This window comes from Rhinolophus sinicus, chromosome 5 (assembly GCF_057876585.1).
Source record: "Rhinolophus sinicus isolate RSI-liver-muscle chromosome 5, RSI-T2T, whole genome shotgun sequence".
Taxonomy (NCBI): domain Eukaryota; kingdom Metazoa; phylum Chordata; class Mammalia; order Chiroptera; family Rhinolophidae; genus Rhinolophus; species Rhinolophus sinicus.
This window is the reverse complement of record NC_142505.1, coordinates 39,463,210-39,485,909: the sequence shown is the minus strand read 5'-3', so window position 1 is coordinate 39,485,909 and position 22,700 is coordinate 39,463,210. Positions and strand designations below refer to the sequence as shown.

At 40.0% G+C, this 22,700-nt stretch overlaps 1 protein-coding gene across 4 annotated transcripts in view; it reads right to left on the bottom strand.

Moving 5' to 3' along the window:
• Nucleotides 1–12,328: 12,328 nt before the first annotated feature.
• Nucleotides 12,329–22,700, bottom strand: part of RASA2 (RAS p21 protein activator 2) — a 102,732-nt gene continuing 92,360 nt past the window's right edge. For all 4 annotated transcript variants that reach the window (XM_074312934.2, XM_074312935.2, XM_074312936.2 and 1 more), the window contains exons 20-24: nucleotides 20,333–20,415; nucleotides 19,249–19,457; nucleotides 18,461–18,564; nucleotides 17,897–18,086; nucleotides 12,329–15,502 (exon numbers count right to left, since the gene is read on the bottom strand). In XM_074312934.2, coding sequence (XP_074169035.1) covers nucleotides 15,475–15,502; nucleotides 17,897–18,086; nucleotides 18,461–18,564; nucleotides 19,249–19,457; nucleotides 20,333–20,415 — 614 coding nt within the window. In that variant the 3' untranslated portion in view covers nucleotides 12,329–15,474. The remainder of the gene's footprint in view (nucleotides 15,503–17,896; nucleotides 18,087–18,460; nucleotides 18,565–19,248; nucleotides 19,458–20,332; nucleotides 20,416–22,700) is intronic.

The following is a 22,700-nucleotide window of genomic DNA, read 5'->3' as shown; positions in this document are numbered from 1 at the left end:
AACCGTTATCCTGGGTCATCTGAGTGGGGCAAATCTAATCACCTGAGTCTGAAAACATGAATCCAGAAAACTTCCGTACCGTGGTCAGAAAGAGATGAGAGATGAGAAGAAAGGTCAGAGAGATGGAATGAGAAGAACTCTACTGTCTGTTGCTGGCCTTAAAGCTGGAGAATGCAATCCTGCTATTTGTGACAACATGGGTGGACTTGAGGGTATTATGCTAAGTGAGATAAGTCAGACAGAAAAAGACAAGTACAGTATGAGCTCAGTTAGATGTGGAATCTAAAAACCGAAAACAAAACAAAGAAGCAAAAACTAACAAAACCAGCTCACAGACACAAAGAACAGATTGGTGGTTGCCAGAGGCTGGGGATTAGGGAGTAGTGAGAGATGGGCAACGTGGGTGGAAGGGATCAAAAGGTACAAACTTCCAGTTATAAAATAAATACGTCATGGGCTGTAATGTACAGCACGGTGACGATAGTTAATAATACTATATAGTATACTTGAAAGTTACTAAGAGAGTAAATCTTGAAAGTTCTCATCCTAAGAAAAAAAATTTGTAACTATGTATGGTGACTGATGTAACTAGATGTAATATGATGACCATTTCACAGTGTATACAAATACTGAATCATATTGTATACCCGAAACTAATAGAATGTTATATGTCAATTATATCTCAATAAAAATGAATACATACATATGTACATACAGAAATAAATAAAATAAAATGGTGCAGCCACTATGGTGGTTCCTCAAACAATGAAAAATAGAATTACCATATGATCCAGTAATTGCACTTTTGGGGATATATTCAAAAGGATTGGAAACAGGATCTCACAGGGATTATTTGTGCACTGATGTTCATAGCAGCATAATTCACAGTAGCCAAAAGGTGGAACATCTTAAGCGTCTATCGACTGATGAATAGACAGACAAAAATGTGGCATATACATACAACGGAATATTATTCAGCTTTAAAAAGGAAGAACATTCTGACACATGCTGCAATTATGCTAAGTGAAACAAGACGGTCACAAAAAGACAAATACTGTGTGACTCCACTTATAGAGCAAATTTATGGAGACAGAAAGCAGAATGGTGGTTGCCAGGGGCAGGAAGGAGAGGGAATGAGGAGTTGTTGTTTAATGGGTATAGAGTTTCAGTTTCGCAAAATGAAAAGAGTTCTGGAGATGGCGTTCTGAACGGTGGTGATGGTTTAACAACAGTGTGAATGTACTGACTGTCACTGAACTGTACACTTAAAAATGGCTGATGGTAAATGACGCATATATTTTATCACAATTTTTAAAAATGTAAAAACCATTCTGGGCTCATGGACTGCACAAAAACAGTGGTGGGCTACAGTTGTCCTATCGGTTTGTATTAGCGTCCGCTCCTCCCTAACTCAGACATGCCCCAAACTTCCACGCGGCAAGATGCAGTCCCCAAGGAAGAAGTTAGGCGGATACTCTTTGCTCCATAGTAAGTGAAAGCAACGTGCTATTTTATTGAAAAGTAGAAATAAACGCTGACAAGTGCTCCACAAACATCAACATGGGGAAATACTTTTGAGCTTTTTTCCTAAACCCGTTTGCCTTCCTTCTTGAGGATGAAAAACTGCCTTTTGCTGAGCCTTTCCCTTTCATGATTTGGGGTATGAATACCCTGCCTTCAACCATCAGAGCATCTTTGCCCTTCTGGTTCTCTCTGTTATTGTTGGAGATGAGTGTAAGTTACCAGGTGCTTTTTTGGCTCCTTGGCAATAGCCTTGTGTTCTATAAAAAGCTCATTGCAGACCCATTGTAGAGGAATGGCGGAGCATGTGATTATAATACACTAGCTGCATGAAATACTACATGGCCTTTTAAAGAACGAATGAGACATCTATGTACCAACACGGAAAATATTGCTCAAATGGTCTGAAGAGGAAGAAACAGAACGATGATGGATGGACACAGTGACCTTAGCTATGCTAGATATGTACACACATGGCCAAGCTGGAAAGGGAAGGGGACCTCAGAGAAACTAAAAGGGCTGTGCAAACATTTGGTGGGATGTGGGGGGATACGGTGCTGTGGAAAGGACAAGTGTCCTAGACCCATCGTGTTCTGCATTCAAATCCTGCCTCTCCCACGCATTCGCTTTGTCATTTTGGGTACATAACTCACCTACTCTGAGCCTCAACTTCCCACTTTTAATATCCAGATTAAACTGAGAGATTGGGAATGTGATACTTGATAGGTTCCAAGAGCTGTAGGAATAATTCTTACAGGAGAAGACTTTTTAAAGGATTGTTCCACGGCAGTTATAATTTTAAAGACTTGAAAATACTGCTCGTTAATGTTCATTGTAGAAAGCTTGAGAAATACATAAAAATGAAAAAATATATAAAGTGAAATTCACCTGCAATCATACCAGCCAGAGATGGCCACAGTTTAAAATCACAGAGTGCAGTGCTCCAGAGCGTTGTGAATCCTGGATCTGCGCGCCACTCCTTAGGAAGTTACTTCATCTCCCTCAGACTTAGTTCCCTGTTTGGTAACATGGGTCCAATAACATCTACTCACGAGGCTGTGTGAGCATAAAGAATGTTTGTAAAACACTCATTTGTTGATTATAAATAACACTGTGGCTATGACATAACATTTCTTCCTTCCCATGCCTCTTAGACTCACACTCTCACCCATCACTTGCCCTTGAATATCCTTTATCTGTCTTTTGGTGTCAACAGTTCTCCACGAAAGTCTGTACGTTTCCATTTCAGCCAGCAAGAGTAGGGACGCCAGCAGAAAGGTGACCAGTTTCTCCAAGAAACAGTCAGAATTGCCAACCCATACATTTTTAAACTTCACTGATATATTATTGATATACAATAAACTGTAAATCTTTAAGTGTATAATTTGATAAGTTTTGACATATGTAATCACTTATGAAACCATCACCACAATCAAGTGAGCATATCCAGCCGCCCCCCCCCCAACATTCCCTGGTGCCCTGCAGCCCCTCCCTACAGACACCTAGGGATCTGGTTGTCACTACAGATTAGTTTACAGTTTCTAGGATTTTAGACAAGTGAACCCACAGCATGTCCTCTTTTTTTTGCCCAGTTTCTTTCACTCAGAATAGTGACTTTGAAACTCACCCCTGTTGTTGAGTGTTAGTTTTTCCTTCATATCGCTGAGCAGTGAGGGTTCCATTGTTGGGACATACCACTGACGATGCATTTCCCTGTTAGTGGACATTTGGGTTGTTTTCCATTCTTTTGGCAAGAAAAGCTGCTATTACCCTTCTGTATAAGTCTTTGGATATGTTTTTGTTTCTCTCCATCCAATCTTAAAAACCAGTATTCTCTCCAAATGTCGGTCGTGTCCAGCATTTTTCTCAAATATGTAGAGTCGGGGGTGCCCGTGCGCTTGGGTCAGACTCTTGTCATTTAGGTTTTTATCAGGGCTGTTCTTCTCCGTGCTGTCATCACAGGACAGAGCGTGCCCCCTTTTCTCTCACATCATGCACATTAGCCACTTAGGTCGGTAGGATTTCTAGGCAGGAGGTTTATGGCAGCCCTTGTAAGGATCTGCACTTAAGGATTCCTCCCAAGGGCCTGGCTCCAGACAAGATCTGAGGCCTGAATCTGCAGCTGCTCCTGGCTTCTCAGCAACCCCACGAGGCAGAGAAACAGGGGAAACTGAGGCACAGAAAAAAGTATCATTTGAAGTTGTTGTTCCAGGCGCCCTCTGCCAGGACTGCCTTCCCTTTGCCACTAGCCTCACCTTGAGTTTTATTGATTCCAGCAAGATGCCTGGAATGACGTCACCTAAAAACAAGAGTTGACACATTGGGGTCTTCTTAACTGGAAGGGAATGTCTACATTATTTGCCAATTAACTCCTCGCTCCTCCTCAGGGGCCGTGCTTTAGCCCCAGGGTTCTATAATCACTTACGAAATATTTCCACTAGCATGATGCTCACCCCAAAATAAATAAATATCAGCACCCCCACAGATGTTTCCTTATTTGCCGAAGGAAAAAGAAGATAAACACAGTTATTGTGACTCCAAATATTTGTGTAAAAGGCACCACACTAGAGCCTTCCTAAGTACTCCCAACAAAAATATTTTGGGAACTTTAATTTTTTATCTCTGATGGCTCCATGCCACTTTGATTCAGCTTCAGGTTTTACCCCTCAATGTTAACACCTAGAATAAGTCAGAATACTTTGGGGAGATGACCTGGTACTTCCAGGAATCGCCTTCTCCATCCCTGTACCTGGACGCTGGTTTCTCCTTTTCAGCAGTGTCAGGGGGACACCGAGAGTCTACAGAATCTGGAGCCTTTTGCAGACTGGCTCACGGGTCTAAAGTAGGGGCTCTCCAAACTGACCATCAGAATTCCCTGGAGTGCATGTTGGCTAGTAGGCTGGGCCCCACCCGAGCTATGACACCTGCATTTCCATCAAGTTCCCAGGTGATGCCGCTGCTGCTGGTCTTGGAACCTCACTTTCAGAACCACTGATCTAATGCTTCTCTTTCTTTCCAAAGCTCCTTAAAATGTTAACTCACAACTGTGGAACTGATTTGCACAAGCCTGAAAAGAGACTCTCCCTACTTGGAGGTTTGCGCTGAAATGCTGGCTTTAGTTGGGAGGTTAGGGAAGAAAGACCACTTTGCTCGTTCCCAGGCCTGGGTTAAGTCTCAAGAACTCAAGAGTCTGCCTGGTACCTGACAACTTTCTGGAAGGTATGCAGATTTGGGAACTCCCTGAAGATGACTGAGTCTTTGGGACTGAGCCAGAGAGAAGAGGGAGCCTGAGGCCTGAGCCTTGGACCCCAGTCTGTGTGGGCTGCCCGAGAGGGTGTCCTCAGGCGGGACAGAAAGCTCCGCCAGTGACTCAGGCATTGGGAACTAGTGTCAGGTCAGGCGAGTCCAGTGAGCGTAAGATCTGGACGCCGAGGCGGGAGGGGACCTGGGCTTGTCAGGGGGCCACCCTGAAGAGCTGAGCAGACAGTGGAGGGAAACAAAGGTGGAGAGGGCTTCTGAGCTTGACGGCAGGGGTGGCTCAGGCCCAGCCTGCCCAGTGTCCTGTGTCTGAGCCTGGCAAATGAGGCACTGTGCAGCTCTCAGGGCACTCGTGGGGTTGACCTAAGGACTCCAGGCCCTCTTGCTGCCACCGTGGCCCTCCTGTCTCCCTGGGTTCTGGCCTGGGCCCATGGCGGTGACATTTGATGGTCTCCTTACCTGGGTTATCTTCCACACACACTCCCAACCCCCGGGCCCATTCAGACCCCAGTTGAATACATTCCTGGATTGTATGGTGTCAGACCTCCCAGGAGCCTTGCCCAAACCACTTCCTGTTTCCTCAGCCAGCTTCCTCATTCCTGTTCCTTGATGCCCCCTCTGGGCCCCTCCCATTTGGAAGCTGGTGAGTGAGCCTGGCTGCATCCTGTGACTTTGCCCCTTGCTTGTCAGTGAGAACGGGGACTCACTGGCACTGAGGTACTCACCAGCCTGCTTTGAAGTTCTTTCAGTCTTCACACATGGGGTCCCGAGGCCCTGATCTGTTAAAACAAGGTCTCTACAGCTCAGGCAGAGCGGAGTGGTGCACTCCTTCAGTGAGGACCCCTCAAGTTGAGTTAGTGTTGAGGGGATGAAGGAGGCGCTACCAGTGTTTGGGGCTCCTCTCCTGAGACTGGGGCATGGTCCGCGTAGTGATAATGATAATGTAGAGGTTCAGAATGAGCCACCCTAAGATATGCCTTAGTGGTATGTGAATTATTTTGAGCTAAAGGCAACCAAGAACCAGTGGGCTCAAGAGAAGCTTCTGACCCCCCCATAATTATCTAGAAGAATTCAAATTAGGGGCCTAGCCCATGATAAGAGTTATTACTAGAAATAACTCTTGACCTACCTATATGGACGAGCAAACTGATAATTACTGAAAATGTCCTCTCTATGCAATGACCTTCTGAAGCCCAAAGGAACCTCAACTCATCCCTAGCCCAGAATGTCTTACAAAGTCTGATTTCCCTTTCCATCTCTGAACCTCTCATACATGTGGGGTCTCTGACTCTCTCACGTATATGGGGTTGTCATACATGTATATGTAATTAAATGTGGTCATGTTCTCTTGCTGACCTGTCTCACGTCTATTTGATTATTAGACGAGCTGATAGAACCTTGAGGATAGAGGGAAGCTTCCTCCTCCCTCACGACAACATTTATTTAGAACAAGCTGTGTGCAGCAGTTCAGCAAAGGGCATGATAGCACGGTCCCCTGAGCCTACTGTGTGGCCCTAAGAGGGGCTCTGGGAGCCCTGAAGGGGAGTAGATAGAGGCCCTTCACGGGCCTGCAAGTGGCTCCTGTAAGCCCAGGAGGGCCCCTCACGCAAGTCCATTTTGTCACCTTAAGATGACAAATGAAGGATTCCAATGGAGAGGCTGCTAAAGGACACGCTCTTTCTCCCATCCCCCACCCCACAGGGCTGGTTGAATTGGAATTGCAGGAAAACTGGGTCTGGGTTTGAGAAAACTGTAATTGGAAACTTGAATCCCACCCCACCCCACCCCATTTGCTAGGATGGCTGAAAAAGTTGACTGAATTTTGGCACTTTTACATACTACTGTTTAGAATTTAAGATATGCAGGGGCAAGCTTGCTTCCCCCACCACATTTTCATGGGCTGTTTGTAAAGGTTTTCACATAAATCTCAATATGTGGATAAAATACTCTCAGAGTGATTAGATCTGATCACTTCTCTCTCTCTTAACTGAACAAGTCTACGTCCTTAAGCATTTAAATTAAAATAAAACATGTCAAAAATTTCCAAGGTGCAAGTAAATAGGGCATTTAATTGTGATAGTTTGAAACAGTGAATGATTTGCTTCATTTTCTTGCTATAAATGTTTTTGAAATTTAGCATTTCAGTTGTTTTCTTTTAAACTGCCACCAAAAACAACTGAGTCCCAAAGTGATCATTACACTTTTATTGGTTATAGGTTTTAATTTCCTCCATGTTCCCCATACATAAATAACCGGGGGGTCGGGGTGGGGGGGCTTGGTACAAGAAATAAAGCCATCCAGAGGAGGGGGAAATGCTGGGTCTATGCCTTATCTTCTTTGATCACTGGAAGGGCCAATTGTCATCCAAAATGTTGTCCTCTGTGACATTAGAATGCAATTGTCAGTCCCTTCAGCTCATCTGAGTCCAAAAAATCACCTTCACAAGTTGGTGCCAGCTTTGCTGTTTTAAGGCAGCTTTTTGTCTACGAACTATTAAAAGATAAACCGAGGCATATTAAACATTTTAAGCTTTGATTTGAGCAAAAATCAGTTGGAATCAGGCAAACCAGAATTGATTAGCTCTCTGCCCACAGGAGCCAGGGGCCCCAGCCTCTCCTCAGCCCAGAGTTTCAGTGGTGGAGAGAGAAGTCGCCATAATTTCTGGCTGTGAAAACCAGTAGAGATAGTAGCTGAGATGGTGGGTGGCTACACTCCCAGGAGCTCCTCTTAAATGGACTGGACATGGACTTGCTGACAGACTCACTTGCTCGCGCTGAGCTCCAGTGCAGGGGTAGCAGCTGGAAAGGCACCAGGAACATGCAGAGAGGAACTGAATTGTCTAGCTCCAGGGTGAGGGCTGGAGGGGCAGCTTTCTGGAAACCATTGTTTCTTTGTTGATCCCTTCCCCTCCCAGCATGCAGACGCAGACAGACGCCAATCTGAGTCTCCATTAAACTGGCTATCACCTTTCTTCTGCCCTGCCCTATTGATTCTCTGAGACCCCACCCCACCCAACTTTTGAGCACACCCAAGCCGCATCCAGTGGCTTTTCCATATAAATGGCCTGCGTTGGCTCATGCTGCAGATATTCCTAAAATCTCTCAAAGGTTCACAAAACCCCAACAAGCAGCATCTGGCTTTAGCGTGTTTCGTACCTCTGGTTGAGCAGCCCTCAGCCTGGCACCAGCAACAGCTGGCTTCGGTTCATGGCTTGGCCTCTCAAGGCGCCTCCAAGCACAGTTTGAGTGGTGGCCATCTGTGGATTGCTTTGTGGCTCATGCCAAGTAGTCCTGGGCAGGGCACAGACTGCAGCTGAACTTGGACTGCAATGGGTCCCCTCCCAGGAGGTCCCAAAGCTGGCAGGTCCAGTGGCCAGCTTCAGACTGGGCTGGAGCATCACTTGGCCACTTTCAAGGATGACACACCCAAAAGGCAGATTGGGAAGACAAGAGCCCTGCTAAAGCGAACCCTGCTCTGTCGGGTCAGCCCCTGCACCACAGCTCCTCCACTGTAGTCACAGTCAGTCCTCAGAGCTAATCAGCCTGAGGGCCAATCCCTCCCAGTGACATGCAAACAGCAGTCAATCTCAACTATAACAAGAGGCACACAAAACCCACACAAAAGACACACCTAGATCATCCATCTCTGATGACCAAGGAGACTGTACCACTGGGCCCCACAGCACACCTACTACGTAAGGCCATTCTGCTAAGACTGGGAGGCATAGCAGCTGTACATATAAACAAACACAGGGAGGCAGTCAAAATGGGGAGACAAAGAAACATGTCCCAAATGAAAGAACAGAACAAAGTCCCAGAAAAAGAACTAAACAAAATGGAGACAAGCAATCTACTAGACACAGAATTCCAAACACTGGTTATAAGGATGCTCAATGATCTCAGGGAGAACTTCAACAAAGAGATAGGAAACATAAAAATGGAGATAGAAGACATAAAAAAGAACCAGTCAAAAATAAAGACTACAATAACTTAAGTGAAGAATACAGCAGAGGGTATCGACAGATTAGATGAAGCAGAGAATCAAATCAGCATTTAAAGGACAAGGTAGCAGAAAACAATCAGAACAGCAAAAAGAATTAAAAAAATGAGAGTTTAAGGGGCCTCTGGGACATTAGGCATAACAACATTCACATCATAGGGGTACCAGAAGGAGAAGACAGAAAGCAAGGAATTGAAAACCTATTTGAAGAAATAATGACTGAAAACTTTCCTAACCTGATGAAAGAAGTGGATATTCAAGCTCAGGAAGCACACAGAGTCCCAAACAAGATGAACCCAAAGAGGTCCACACCAAGACACATGATAATTAAAATGTCAAACGTTAAAGACAAAGAGAGAATCTTAAAAGCAGCAAGAGTACAGCAGTTAGTTACCTACAGGTAACTCACATAAGAGCTCCCATAAGATTGTCAGCTGATTTATGAACAGAAACTTTGCAGGTCAGAAGAGACTGGCACGAAATATTCAAAGTGATGAAAAGCTAGGACCTACAACCAAGATTACTCTACACAGCAAAGCTATCATTTAGAATTAAGTGACAGATAAAAAGCTTCCCAGATAAGAAAAAGCTAAAGGAGTTCATCATCACTAAACCAGTATTACAAGGAATCTTAGAGGGACTTCTTTAAGACTAAATAAATCAAAAACATGAATAATAAAATGGCAACAACTACGTATCAACCATTACTTTCAATGTAAATGGATTAAGTGATCCATTCAAAAGATAGGGTGACTGAATGGATAAGAAAAAAGACCCTTACATGGGCTGCCTACAAGAGACTCATTTCAGATCAAAAGACACATACAAACTGAAAGGGATGGAAAAAAGTTATTTCATGAAAATGGAAACAAACAAAAAAGCTAAGGTAGCAATACTTATACAAGACAAAATAGACATTTAAAACAAAGGCTATAAGAAGTGACAAAGAAGGACCAGTAATCCCCCTTTAGAGTAATTATCTGAAGAAACCCAAAATGCTACTTCTAGGGGACGTGTGCATCCATATGTTCATTACAGCATTGTTTACAAGGGCCAAGATGTGGAGGTAGTTGGAGTGTCTGTCAATGGATGCATGGATAAAGAGTAGGTCGTACATATATACAATGGAATATTGCTTGGCCAGGGAAGAGAAAGGGTTCTCACATTTTGTGGCAGAATGGATGGACCTGGGAGGGTATTGTGCTGAGTGAAGTATGTAAGACAGCAAAAGACAGATGCAATGTGATTTCGCTTATATGTGGAATGAAATAACAAAATAAACAAACAAAATAGAAACAAACTCAAAGATACGGAGAACATTTTGACGGTTGACAGTCAGGAGGAGGGCTGGAAATGGGTGAAAAAGGGGAAGGGATTTAAGAAGTACAAATTTGTTGTTAAGTAGTCATGGGGATGTAGGGTACAGCATACGGAACAGTCAATAATATTGTAATAACTATGGATGGTGTCAGATGGGTCCTACATTTATTGGGGTGATAGATGGGAAGGGTGTTGGGGGACAGGGTGAAAAAGGTGAAGGCATTCAGAAGTACAAATTGGTAGTTACGAAATAGTCACGGGATGTAAAGCAGTGCATAGGAAATATAGTCAATGCTATGGTAATAACTATGTACAGTGCTAGGTGGGTACTAGACTAGTCAGCGGGATCACTTCTCAAATTATATAAATGCCTAACCACTATGCTGTACACCTGAAATTAATATAATACTGAATGTCAACCATAATTGAAAAATTATAAAAGGGGGAGGAAGGTGAAGAATAAGAGGTTCAAATTTCTAGGTATAAAACCAATAAATCATGGGGATGTGTGTACAGCATAGGGAATATAGTCAATAATACTGTGATAGCGTGTTACAGTGTTAGATGGTTGCTGGACTTATCATGGTGATTGCTTCTTTAGGTAGTAAATATTGAATAACTCTTGTGTACGCCTTAAACTAATATAATATTATATGTTACCTATATTTTAATAGAAATCTTAAAAAAAAGAATCCATCTAAAATGATGGCTGTTTGTTTTTTTAACAGTGCAGGCAGTGTGGCCTTCTCAGTTCTGGGTAGAGTTGAGAAATAGATTAAATTTGGAAAAGAATGTTGTTCACTCCAGACAATTCTCCCTTGATGAGCAAAACCTTTGTGTCTAAGACTGAATTACATGTCAAAAAGTAGGTCAACACAAAAAACGTACAAAGGTTTTGATATTACAAAACAAAGAGGAACTGAAATATATGACAGAAAACTAAACAAACCTTAATAGGACTTTACTCTAATTAAACAGGTTACATACACTTTTACTGTTAATGTAAAATATAGGCATAAGCTTAAAATATGGTGGCAAATTGTTTCACCAAACTTAAAGTCAAGTGGCAAAATGACAAGTCAAAGAATGAACCTTTTGGCTACAAAAGACCAAACCTCAGATGAGAATTTGTGAGAAATCAAAACTAAAGGTCTCTGAACATTGGTCAGTTTATTTGGAAGCATGTCATGTCTACCCACGACAGGCTATTCTCTGAAAGGTCAGCACTGGCCAGTGCCTTGGAGTAGCAGAGAAACCCAGCAGTGCCCAGAACACAGCAGTGCCAAGCTATGTCGTTTCTTATTCTTGCGTACACCTACAGGGACTCTGCTTGGCCTCAGGTGCCTCTCATTTTGGAAACATGTACTTTGGAAAGGGAAACTCAATTAAAGTATGGCCCGCTCTCTAAAAAAACTAGCTTGGTTACATCATAGAACCCTGTCTTTAATGTTTCTGACAAGTTCTATTCTAATATATGGGCCAGTATGAAATGGGATTCCGGTGCTTCAATAAAAATAAGATCCTTAGAGATTCAGAACCGTATTCCTTCCTCTTTATTAACCTTAACCTTTTCTGGAGTTGCAGGGGCTAAGTTTTATGGAGGTTTATTTAGAGATGCTAAGAGGGCTGCTGAGGCACTATGGGGAAGTATTCTTGCTTCTCTTGTTGGCGGCACAAGTTACTGACTAATCTGGTTGTTGGTGCTATCACTATATTCTCGAGACAATTCAGCAAAATGGCATGACGTGGTTCAAATTAGTACATCCAGAGGGATGCACTAAAAGGTGAGCTACAGGGTAGGCTCAACTGCAGGAGTCAATGCAGGACCTGAGTAACGAGCCTGTAATGTTGACTTTTTTGAGAAGAACAGAATGTAGCATTCTTTAAAAAGTCTAACAGGCTGAAAACTTCAGCTCCGAACTATTGACCCAGACAGGAGTGGAATATATTCCCATACATGGGACCTGCATGGCTCTAGGGAATGACAGGGTCCTGCATGGCACACTGTAGGTCTTCAAAACAAGTCTGTTGAATGAATAAACAAATTAACGACCACAGTCCATCAAAAACCAGCCTAGTTAAAGGCAAGAATACTGACGCCTTCCCAGATTGCTTCAGTATTCTTTGTAATTGAGGATTTCTCACTTTTGCTATTCCCTTACTAATAGGCAAGGTACAATAATTTTAAACAAGAATTCCTAAATAAATTAGAAAGAGCTCACAAAGAATGGACAGGCTTTTTGTACTTTATTTTGAGTTATTTCCAAGCGACAGTTACAAAAGTTTTTAATTTTTATAATACTCTTGATAAGAAAATAAATTTTAAATAAAAATACATTCTCAACAATACAACATGGTTACACAAATTTACTACATTAAGTTTTGATAACTTACATTTTAAACTGCACACTGTAAAAACCAATATTTACTAGCAACATATTAATTTCAAAATTATAAAAATGGAAGCAAATAATATCAATCAAGACAGGTAATTTAACTCTAGAATGAGTCCTGCATTTTTCACATACTGTAAGGCCACCTAAAAGGCTTTGTTGCATTCTGTCTTTACAGGATGTACCGTTAGAACAAATTAAAGGTGCTTTTACTTAAAAAAAATAAATCTGCTTTCTAAAACCTGGCATGAATGAGCCTTTCTGATAAATGAAATTAGGCTTCAGAAACAGAAACAAAAGCCACATCATTCGTCACCTTTTTTTGTATAATAAGGAAGGCCTTGTTTGACATTTAATATGACCAGCGATACTATAATATAAACATATTTCTTTGGCAAATAAAATCGTTAAATTTGATAAACTATATTTCTGGGAGTAAAAAACTTTGCTATTGCCCATCATTGTATTAAATGAATATTAAAAAAACAAAGCTAAACAATACCCCCCAAAAAACAATAACAACAAAATAGGCAAGAGATCACCAAAATTTCAACTGATGGAAATGGCTATGCTAAGAACCAGAACTGGCATTTATGGCAAAAGTTTCTCTGTACTATCGCTTTCTTTCCTTCTTGGGGTTTTCAGGTTTTAGGGTGAAGTGAGCTGCCACGTATTTTTTCAAATGTGGGAAAGGCAGAGAAGAATAGAACGTACATGTAATATTACATGTACATTCTATTAGCACTACTAGATCAGGTAGTAAAAAAATCAAAGTATTGTAAGTTAACAGCTGAGGACTGAGGCCCTCAGAAGCAAGTACCTTGATTATCTAGGGTCCTACTGACATGGTCTCTTATTCCAGAAGACTTTCAAAGAAAATTAATTTCACATTACTTCTTTTTAGGCTGTGCGATGTTGGTTAATTCCAGTCAACTGGCTGTTTAAAAGTGTCATTTGAAGAAAATAACTAGATGACTGAATTCTTTCCTTCAAATTCGGCATTATGCATCCACACAGCGCTGGTCCCTTTGTATAATGCCATGATCTTTAAAAACCATCATAATTGGGAATTTGATATTATAAATATTAGAAGAATATTTCTTTTGCCTTGAAAAATATAGCAGATGACTAAAAAACCACTAAAGATAAATGGGTGGTACCTGGCAATGCTCACATGTCCTTTTCAAGTAGACATTTCAGAGACTCTTAAAAGGAAATTTCAATCTGAATAAAATTCAACAAGAAATTTGTTAAATGGTTAAATTCCTTCACATTTATAAATCAGTATACAGAATCTACAGGCTCATAAAATTTAAAGGACTCTTTCAAACTTGTCTTTAAAATGGGTCAGGAATAACCTACCATAATGTAGACTAAGACTGTTTCTTAAACAAAACCAACTGATTTTTACAAGTCATTTAGGGAAATACATTGCTCAGTTATAATCATTTATGGAACAACTTTGATTGTGTGCCAATGGTCTTTGAAAATAACTACCTAGTAACAATATAATTTAAAAACAATTACCAATTGTATAATTGGCAAAAAGTGTATCTTAAAATATAGCTTATGCTCAGGGACACAAAAAAAGCACTACTAGCTAGACTTACATTAATAAGTCACAGTTTTAAACAAAGGTGTATAAATACTCCAAGGTTCAAAGTACCACATTTAGAAAATGTTTGCTTTTAAAAAGACAAAATAAGAGTACCATGGTTTTTAATACTGATGAAGAAGTGTATCCCTCTTAACTCAAGGTGGCAACTTGCTTTGACTGCTTATTTACAGTTATGGTTTTTAAGATAAAAGTAAATTATCAGGGAAAAATAGGATTCAAACAGTTGCTTGCCCAAATTCCATTTGGCTAGCAGGTAATAAGCAAACAGCAATGAAATATAAACATTTTTAGGAAAGCGGTATTTCTAGATTTAAACACTGATCATTGAACTGATCATAAAGATTAGATACCATGGAGTATCTGAAGTAAAATCTGGGGCAGCCCAGATTATTAAAGTGCGCCGAGTGACTGTTCTTAAGTTAGTTAGCTCTCCAACCGCTAATAGTCACACCAGGAGGAGGGCATCCCTATGGTGGCCCTTATAATAATATGGAATTACAGGTGAAGTCAAGTGATTTTGACTTTACCACCACCTTCATTCACTGTTTACTTTCTCTTCTTTTTCAGAAGAGATGTCCTTACAAGTCATGTTAACTGGAACGCTCAAGTCAAGAGAATGAGTACCTGATATTTGAAACAATGAAAAAAAAATTTAGTGGTCTCATTTTTATTTCATCTGCTATCACTCATCTCAAATGTAAACAAGACGCACACAATAGTACATGTTCCCTGATTCTTCCTATCTGAATTCTGTTTACATCTTTAAATAGGCAAAAGGATCTACCAACTTTCAAGGCTACTCTGGCCGTTTTCTAAAGTTTCTGTCCCTGCCCTAAATGTAATCTGTAATGACTAATCAACCAAAGGAAAGACTTTTATGTTTTTTCTTTTTTGAAGAGGGAGGGTCTAGGTGAACTACCTGGAAAGCTCTGAGTTGTCATGGACTGAGATTTTCTAGTAAAACAACACAATGTCGGCAGTATAGAGCAGGCACTAATGGTAGTGAAAAGTCCACAGCACATGGAGTGTTACAAGAGATGGTTTCTTGTTACAGAGGAGTTCTCTCTCTTTTTTTTTTTTTTTTAACAAAGCTTCTTTAGGAAGATTCTTTCTATTAAAAAGAAGTTTTAGAAACATGGCTTTCAACTTATAAGATATGAAGGGAAATCTTGGATTCCAAATTCTCTAGTAATATATCAATACCAGGATTCCCAAACAGGTAATTTCAATTATTAAATATTAAATACAATGTGAATGCAGGTGACACTGAAGCCAATGTTCATTCTTAAATACTATGAACAAAACATATGATGAATTGAAAAACAAAAAAAACTTTCCAGTTCTTCTGATTTAATTGGACAAATTCTAAGATGTTTTCCCAATTGGATTTTCCCTAGAAAATAATAAAAGAAAGTCATTTTTCAGAAGTTAAAAAAAGTAACATTTTAAAAAGTGACAAATATCTCATAGTATCCATTAAGCATTTATCGTTTTCCCTTAATAATCTCTCATGACAAGTCTTATTTCATTAATTCAACAAGTATTTACTGATCACCTATTAAATGTCAGGCACTGTTTTAGAAGCTACAGTAACAGTAGTTAACAAAATAGTCAAAACTCTTGCCCGAATGAAGCTTGTATTCTAGCATAGGGAAAATAAAATGAAGAAGTAAAATAGTAATAGAAGAGCGACTGATAATTTTTAATAGAGAAAAAGAAAGCTGGGAAGGAGTAGAGTGTGTGTGGGCATGACGGGGAGTTACTGTTTTAAAAGGATGGTGGAGCATGAGCTAGAACCTCATATGGAAACTTCCTGGGGCTACACAACTGCATGACCACTGTTGGAAGAGAACCAATTACGCTAATGTAGAAGAGACAAAATGAGGATGTTTATAATAACCTGTTTAATGCACTGAGCCTTCTATCCGGGAGACAAAGATTTATACCTGTGAAACTGATTTTGATTGTTGAAAATCCACAAATATAATTATTAATCCACATAATTTTAAAAGAATACTTAAAATTGTGGGGCCAGGATTTAAACACCACCTTACTAATCAGCTGTGTGACTTTGAGCAAGGCACTTAACTTCCCCTAGCCTCAGTTTCTCTAGCTGTAAAATGGGGATATAACCAGGGTGGGCTGATGTGAGGATCAACGAAAGTGGCAAATACTTATTTGCCACTTATTTGCTGGTCTAAGCACCATCCCCTCCTTATTTACTTCTGTATGAACAGAAACCTGATTGCAGTGCTGGTACTGGGCAGCCCTGCATTCCTAGGGAAGCTGGGTAACTTTAGATAAGGTTCTTTTCTCTTAGTGAGGAGAAACTGCTTCTTCTCTGCCTCCCAGAACTATTATATAAAAGTGTGAGGCTTTGGGGCGACCAGATGGCTCAGTTGGTTAGAGCGCAAGCTCTGAACAACAGGGTTGCTGGTTTGATTCCCACATGGGCCAGTGAGCTGCGCCCTCCACAACTAGACTGAAGACAACGAGCTGCTGCTGAGCTTCCAGAGGGGCAGCCAGACGGCTCAGTTGGTTAGAGCATGAGCTCTCAACAAGGTTGCCGGTTCAATTCCCCCATGCGATGATGGGCTGTGCCCCCTGCAACTAAGATTGAAAATGGCGACTGACTTGGAGCTGAGCTGCACCCTCCATAACTAGATTGAAGGACAATGACTTGGAGCTGATGGGCCCTGGAGAAACACACCATTCCCCAATAAAATTAAAAAAAAAACAAAAAAAAAACATAAAAAAATTTTTAAAAAATGGAAAAAGGAATTGAATACGTTAAAAAAAAAAAGTGTGAGGCTCTGAACTATTATAGCCCATCTGTGACCATATAGCCTGAGGAAGACCGAAATCATCTTGTTGAGAATGGCTGAATGGCCGGATGGTCCTTTTTGTTTGTTTTATACAATTTTTATAAAAAATGTATCTGAGCCAAAAAGAGGAGGCAAGATCTCAACAGACTGAGATGAATGCTTCCCTTGATGTGTTGAGCTGACGAATTAACCAACTGTAGAAACTAGGACTTAATGTGTGAGATTAAAATTTTTCTTACTGGTTAAGCCACTTCCACTGGGATTTTCTGTTACTTGCTGCTAAAAACAATCTAAGTGATGTGATGTAGAGTTAGGCACACTGCCTGGTGCTAGAATAAGTTCCTAACAAATAAATGTTAGTTGTGTTGTTATCCATCTATATCTGAGATGGGTCCAAAAATCTACTATAAAATACTTCTGGAATCTTTACAGCAGATCCTTCCTTCTTTCCTTCCTTCTTTCCTTCCTTCTTTCCTTCCTTCCCTCCCTCCCTCCCTCCCTCCCTCCCTCCCTCCCTCCCTCCCTCCCTCTCTCTCTCTCTCTCCCCCTCCCTCCCTCCCTCCCTCCCTTCCTCCTTCCTTCTGTTCTTCCTTCCCTCTTTTTCTTTTTTAGTACTTATGTATAAAGCACCGTGGGAGATATTAGGAAGGAAGAGAAACAGTAAAAACAAAACAAAAATAACAAGCTACTGAGTATTCAATTTAATGAATTACAGTGGACTATGACATTAAAAGTGGTGATAAAGTACAGCATCAACATAAGGAAATGATACCAGAACTGAAAAGACAAAGGTCACTGTGAGGGTGGCCAGGGAAGCTCTTACACAGGAGAAAGGTTCTGAGCTGGGTCCTGAAGGAGGAAGGGAAGCAGGAGGCCTGCATTTCAGGTATAGAGTACAGAGTAGTAGAGGCAATCTCAAACTATGTTTAAAAATATGTTTAAAGTTTCTTAAAAATACTTACTTGCTCCCATATTTTGCACTACTTGATCTTTTCTTCCTATACTTTTCATGAGGTTCATCTAATTTCTCTATGATGCTTTTTATTTGCTGAATTGTCTTAAAGGTTGTCACGGAATCCTCGATGACAAAGTTAGAATAATCATCAGGCTCTTTCTGTGGTCCTTGATAGACTGCTATAGTTCCACAGGCCTCTGCAAGGAGCAGCAGAATCTCTCATCACACAACTATAGTCCATAAATGCAAGTACAAGTACAAGTAAGAACTTTGTAGTACAAGTAAGAACTTTTCAAGTGTCTCAAGCTGGAGAGATTTCCCCCCCGGAAATGCACTGATAACCCAAAATACATTCATTTTATTAATTATGATCATCACATTTATGCAAAAACTGTATTTTTACTTCATGAATTATCTATGATAATTCATGGGAGTTTGTCAACTTTCATATAAAGTAACATTTTGGTAAACCTATGAGTAGTTTCAACTTTAAGATAATGCCAAAGCAACACTACAGGAATTGGCAATTAAGGATCATAGTTACATAAAAATATTTTAATTGTACATTTACCTTCCATTTTCTGTAGCTTAAGTAAACTGAGGGTAAAAAGGGAATAAATTCTTTCTGTTTCTCTGTCTTCATCAATATCTATTTGGATGTCTGCAGGGACACCTCTATGGTAAAAATGAAATTAAAGACATTGGAAAAATTTCACTTTGTTAATATGCCAAAGACTTTTGATGATTTGAGACTAAAAAAACTCACAGAATTTTGCATAATGAACATCAGAAATCTAGTCTCGTTTGACAATTACACAGGGCCAAGAAGTTTGGTCATTATGTGACCCTAATCAAAAGGAGGGGTCATAACCTATGCTTCATCACAATACCAATACATTACTTCTTAAGTCTATAGGGCGACAATGGCTGTTCCATACAATTAAAAATGAGAATGTTAAGCCCTTCTTCCTTGATATCTTGCTCAGGTTTACACATCTATTTAAACATTGCCCCTTTTTGCTGACTTGTGCCAACACTACTTATTTGAGAACATTTTCATCACCCCCAAAAGAAACCCTGTATCCATTAGCAGTCTCCATTCCTCCCTCCCTCCAGCCCCTCACAACTGCCAATCTACTTTCTGTCTCTATGAATTTACCTATTCTGGACACTTTATATAAATGTTATCATACAGTATGTGGTCTTTGTGTCTGGCTTCTTTCACTTAGCATGTTTTCAAGGTTCACGTGTGTTGTACCATGTATCAGTACTTCAGTCCATTTTATGGCTGAACAGTATTCCATTGTATAGATATACCACAACTACAACATTGCTTTTTTAGTCAGAAAGAAAACTTACGCAGTACATGGCTTGCAGCCGACAGCGTTTTCACTAGTCTCCTGACAGCAGAGCCAGCTTCCATTTATATATGCAGAGGGGTGATAGGAACTGAGCCTGTTCTGATTGCATCGGCTCACCCTGCAGAGTACGTCTATCCATTCATTAGCTTCTACACAATTATTTGCCTGGACATAGAGTGGTTTCTCCGTATGTATTACTTGGAACATCTTCATAGGCAATTAAGATAAAAAGTTAGTGACAGTCTAAAAACCAACACACAGAACAAAAAAGAAAAGGTATATAACAGAAATATAGTTTGCTTGGCTAGATAACTGTTCAGGTATCTTATGAATTGTTACTTTTCAAGCAAGTTAGTCTCAAGGACAATCTGAGCCACATGTACTAAATAGTACAACATTATATAATTTTTAGAAGCCACACATGCCCAAAGGAATGGACTATCATATAAACAGTATAAAGGGAGGGAATTTCAGATGGAGGAAAAAGTATGAGTAAAGGCAAAGCAGTGGGAAAATATACAGAAACAAGGAAATCATCTTGGCTGGCTTTAGTATAATGATATGTACTGAGTGGTAGCAGAAGAGAAGATTGCACAGATTGCTTGAGACTATATTATTAAAGACTTGAATGTGGTTTCCAGAGGGTAAGGGGGGAGGGGGGTGGAGATGAGGGTAAAGCGGGAACAAATATATGGTGATGGAAGGAGAACTGACTCTGGGTGATGAACACACAATGGGATTTATAGATGATGTAATACAGAATCGTACACCTGAAATCTATGTAATTTTACTAACAATTGTCACCCCAATAAATTAAAAAAAAAAAAAAAAAAAAAGACTTGAATGTCAAGTTGAGAAGTTTAAATAGGGTAATAATGAGAAAAGTACCTTTACCTTAATAGTGTAGGCAGACTATACAAGGCATCAACAATAATGGATATTTTTAAGATAGAGTTCTAACCAGCAATTATACAATAAAATAGTAATGATTAATGGCAAATACTAAAACGACCAGCTTCTTCAAAATTCTCAACTTAGTAACATACACAGTTTAAAAAGCTTTAATTATATCTGTAACTTACATTTTTCTTGCTGAAAGAGCTCTCTTCCAGTTTTTCCACAGCAAGAATGTTTTTCACTGGAATTGTGTAAATTGCATCTTTGCCTAATAAAAGAAGTATGACAAAATTAAAATAATTTCCTGCAGAATTATAAAGATGAGAAGCTAATTCTGTAAGGTTTAAGTTTACCCTCTTGATGGTATAGGAGTATGATTTCCAAATGGCACATTTAAAAATATTTTTTGTTTTATGGAACAGATGAATTTTGAATGTTTTCTATAAAGTGACTTTCTCTTTTTTCAATATAAAATTAAGACATTTTCAAGGAAAAAATGTGGGAATAAATTTGACTTCTATGTAGAAAATAAAAATGTTTTAATATTTTGTAACATTTATTATATGGGGACTGAAAGAGATAATATACTTAATAATAGAGGCCTACTCAAAACTTGCTAAGACATGGAATTTTCTTTTATGGAGTTATTACATTAACAGCCGATCTGACTGTACCTAAGCAGATTTTTCTGTTTTTCCACCCTAATATTTAATTAAGGGGCTAATCCTCAAAACAGTGTTTTTACATTGAAAAAGTGTTCATTACTATCACATATTGGCTGGTCAGCTGACTAGAGCTACCAAACTTACTCTAATAGATACAGGAAACAAAAGTAAAAACTTTATTTGGTAGAGTGAATCTTTAACCTAGTTTAAGAATTTGAAATTTGGGTTTGCTAAAGGAGCTCCATAATAATACGGCACGAGGATATGATGCTCTTCAACTTACAATTTACCTGAGAATAGACTTGACCTCATGTAGTCATAGAAACTATAAACAAACAGAATTACACCTTTTCCTGGTCATTTTGTAATGCTGTTGTTTAGAAAATCAAAGCTTTGCTTTCCCCTCTGTGCCCAAACTTTAATGACATGTGGATTGACGTGCTGGAGGTTAAGACCTTTACATTTTAATCCATGGATTAATGCACAGCTTTCTGGTCAAAGATAATTATTTGGTTAGTAAAGGTTTTCTGTCTTGAACAGAGAGCTAACATAGAATATTTGCTAAGCCTAGTTCCTGGTGTAAAATCTGAAATTTATGTAATTCAAGCAGATGTGATATACAGTTTAAAAAAAAACAAAAAACAAAACATCAAGACACTTCATTCAACGGTCATACATTGAATGTCTACCATACACCAGACACTGTTCTAAGCACTTAGAACATAGCAGTAAACAGAACATATAAGGTCCCTAAAGAAGTTTACATTTAAGTCTGGAAAGACTGACAAAAGACAAATATTAAGGAGAGATGAATGCTATACTGAAAATAACCCGCAGTGATGTGACAGAAAGTAATTGGGAAGTTACTTTAAACTGGGTGGTTAGGGAAAACTTTTCTGAGGAAATGACATTTAAATTCAACAAATACAGATCACAAATGCCTGGGAAAATAAGAAAAGGCTCCCGGAAGAAGACAAAATCAAATTTATGGCAGCAGAGGAGGAAGGGTGGTGGTGAGGTGGGGAGGGTGTAAACTGAAAAAAGCCACATGTAGGAGAAGACATCTGCAAGAGCAGGGCTGGTTAGGAGGGGGCTTCAAGCCATAGGCAATGGTCACGCTCAGACAGACATACCTCAGGATGATTAGTAAGTAGGTGAGCTGCATCTGAAATAGCTGGGCCAATTAGGTTCTCCCCCTCCCTGCCCTCCCCCCAACCCACTAGCTTGTGCTTGTGCTAAGCAGCAGTCAACAGCGGCATATGTCCCAGGCTGAAGCAGCAGGGATGCGTACTGGGCTGCAGAACTGCGATGTCACAGGTAGCTGCTGGCCCTCAGGAGGGGAAGAGCTGCCATAGCAGGAGACAAGCGCCAGCACCCTTGCCCTGCCTTGTAATCACTGGGGTAAGCTACTGCACACTCAAGCGGGTGATCTAACTGTAAAACACAAATATGAGCAAATCACCAATTAAAAGAAAATCACCAAACAGATGAGGAAATCACTAAACTCTGAAGGACACACATGCAACAAAGAGAATGACATCTGAGGAAATCAGACGTATAATAACTTAGGGGGCAGAGAAGCCATGTCTTTGAGTACTGATCTACATGGGGACACAACAGAGATCACAGACAGTTTACAAATTTGGCAGAAGTTTCTAGCTTCCAATTTGGTGAATACACAAAGCAGGCACATACCCTACAGTTGCTGTATTTGTTCATTTCTGGACAAATTATAATATAGCTTACATAGAAAAAGTGCATGGCCCCCAGGCACATACACTATCCATGATGTCACTAGAGTTAATTTCACAGTAAATAGTGTTAAATGGAATGAATTGCAAGGTAAATTAGTAAAATGGAAGATCTTACTGAGGACTCTTCAAAAACT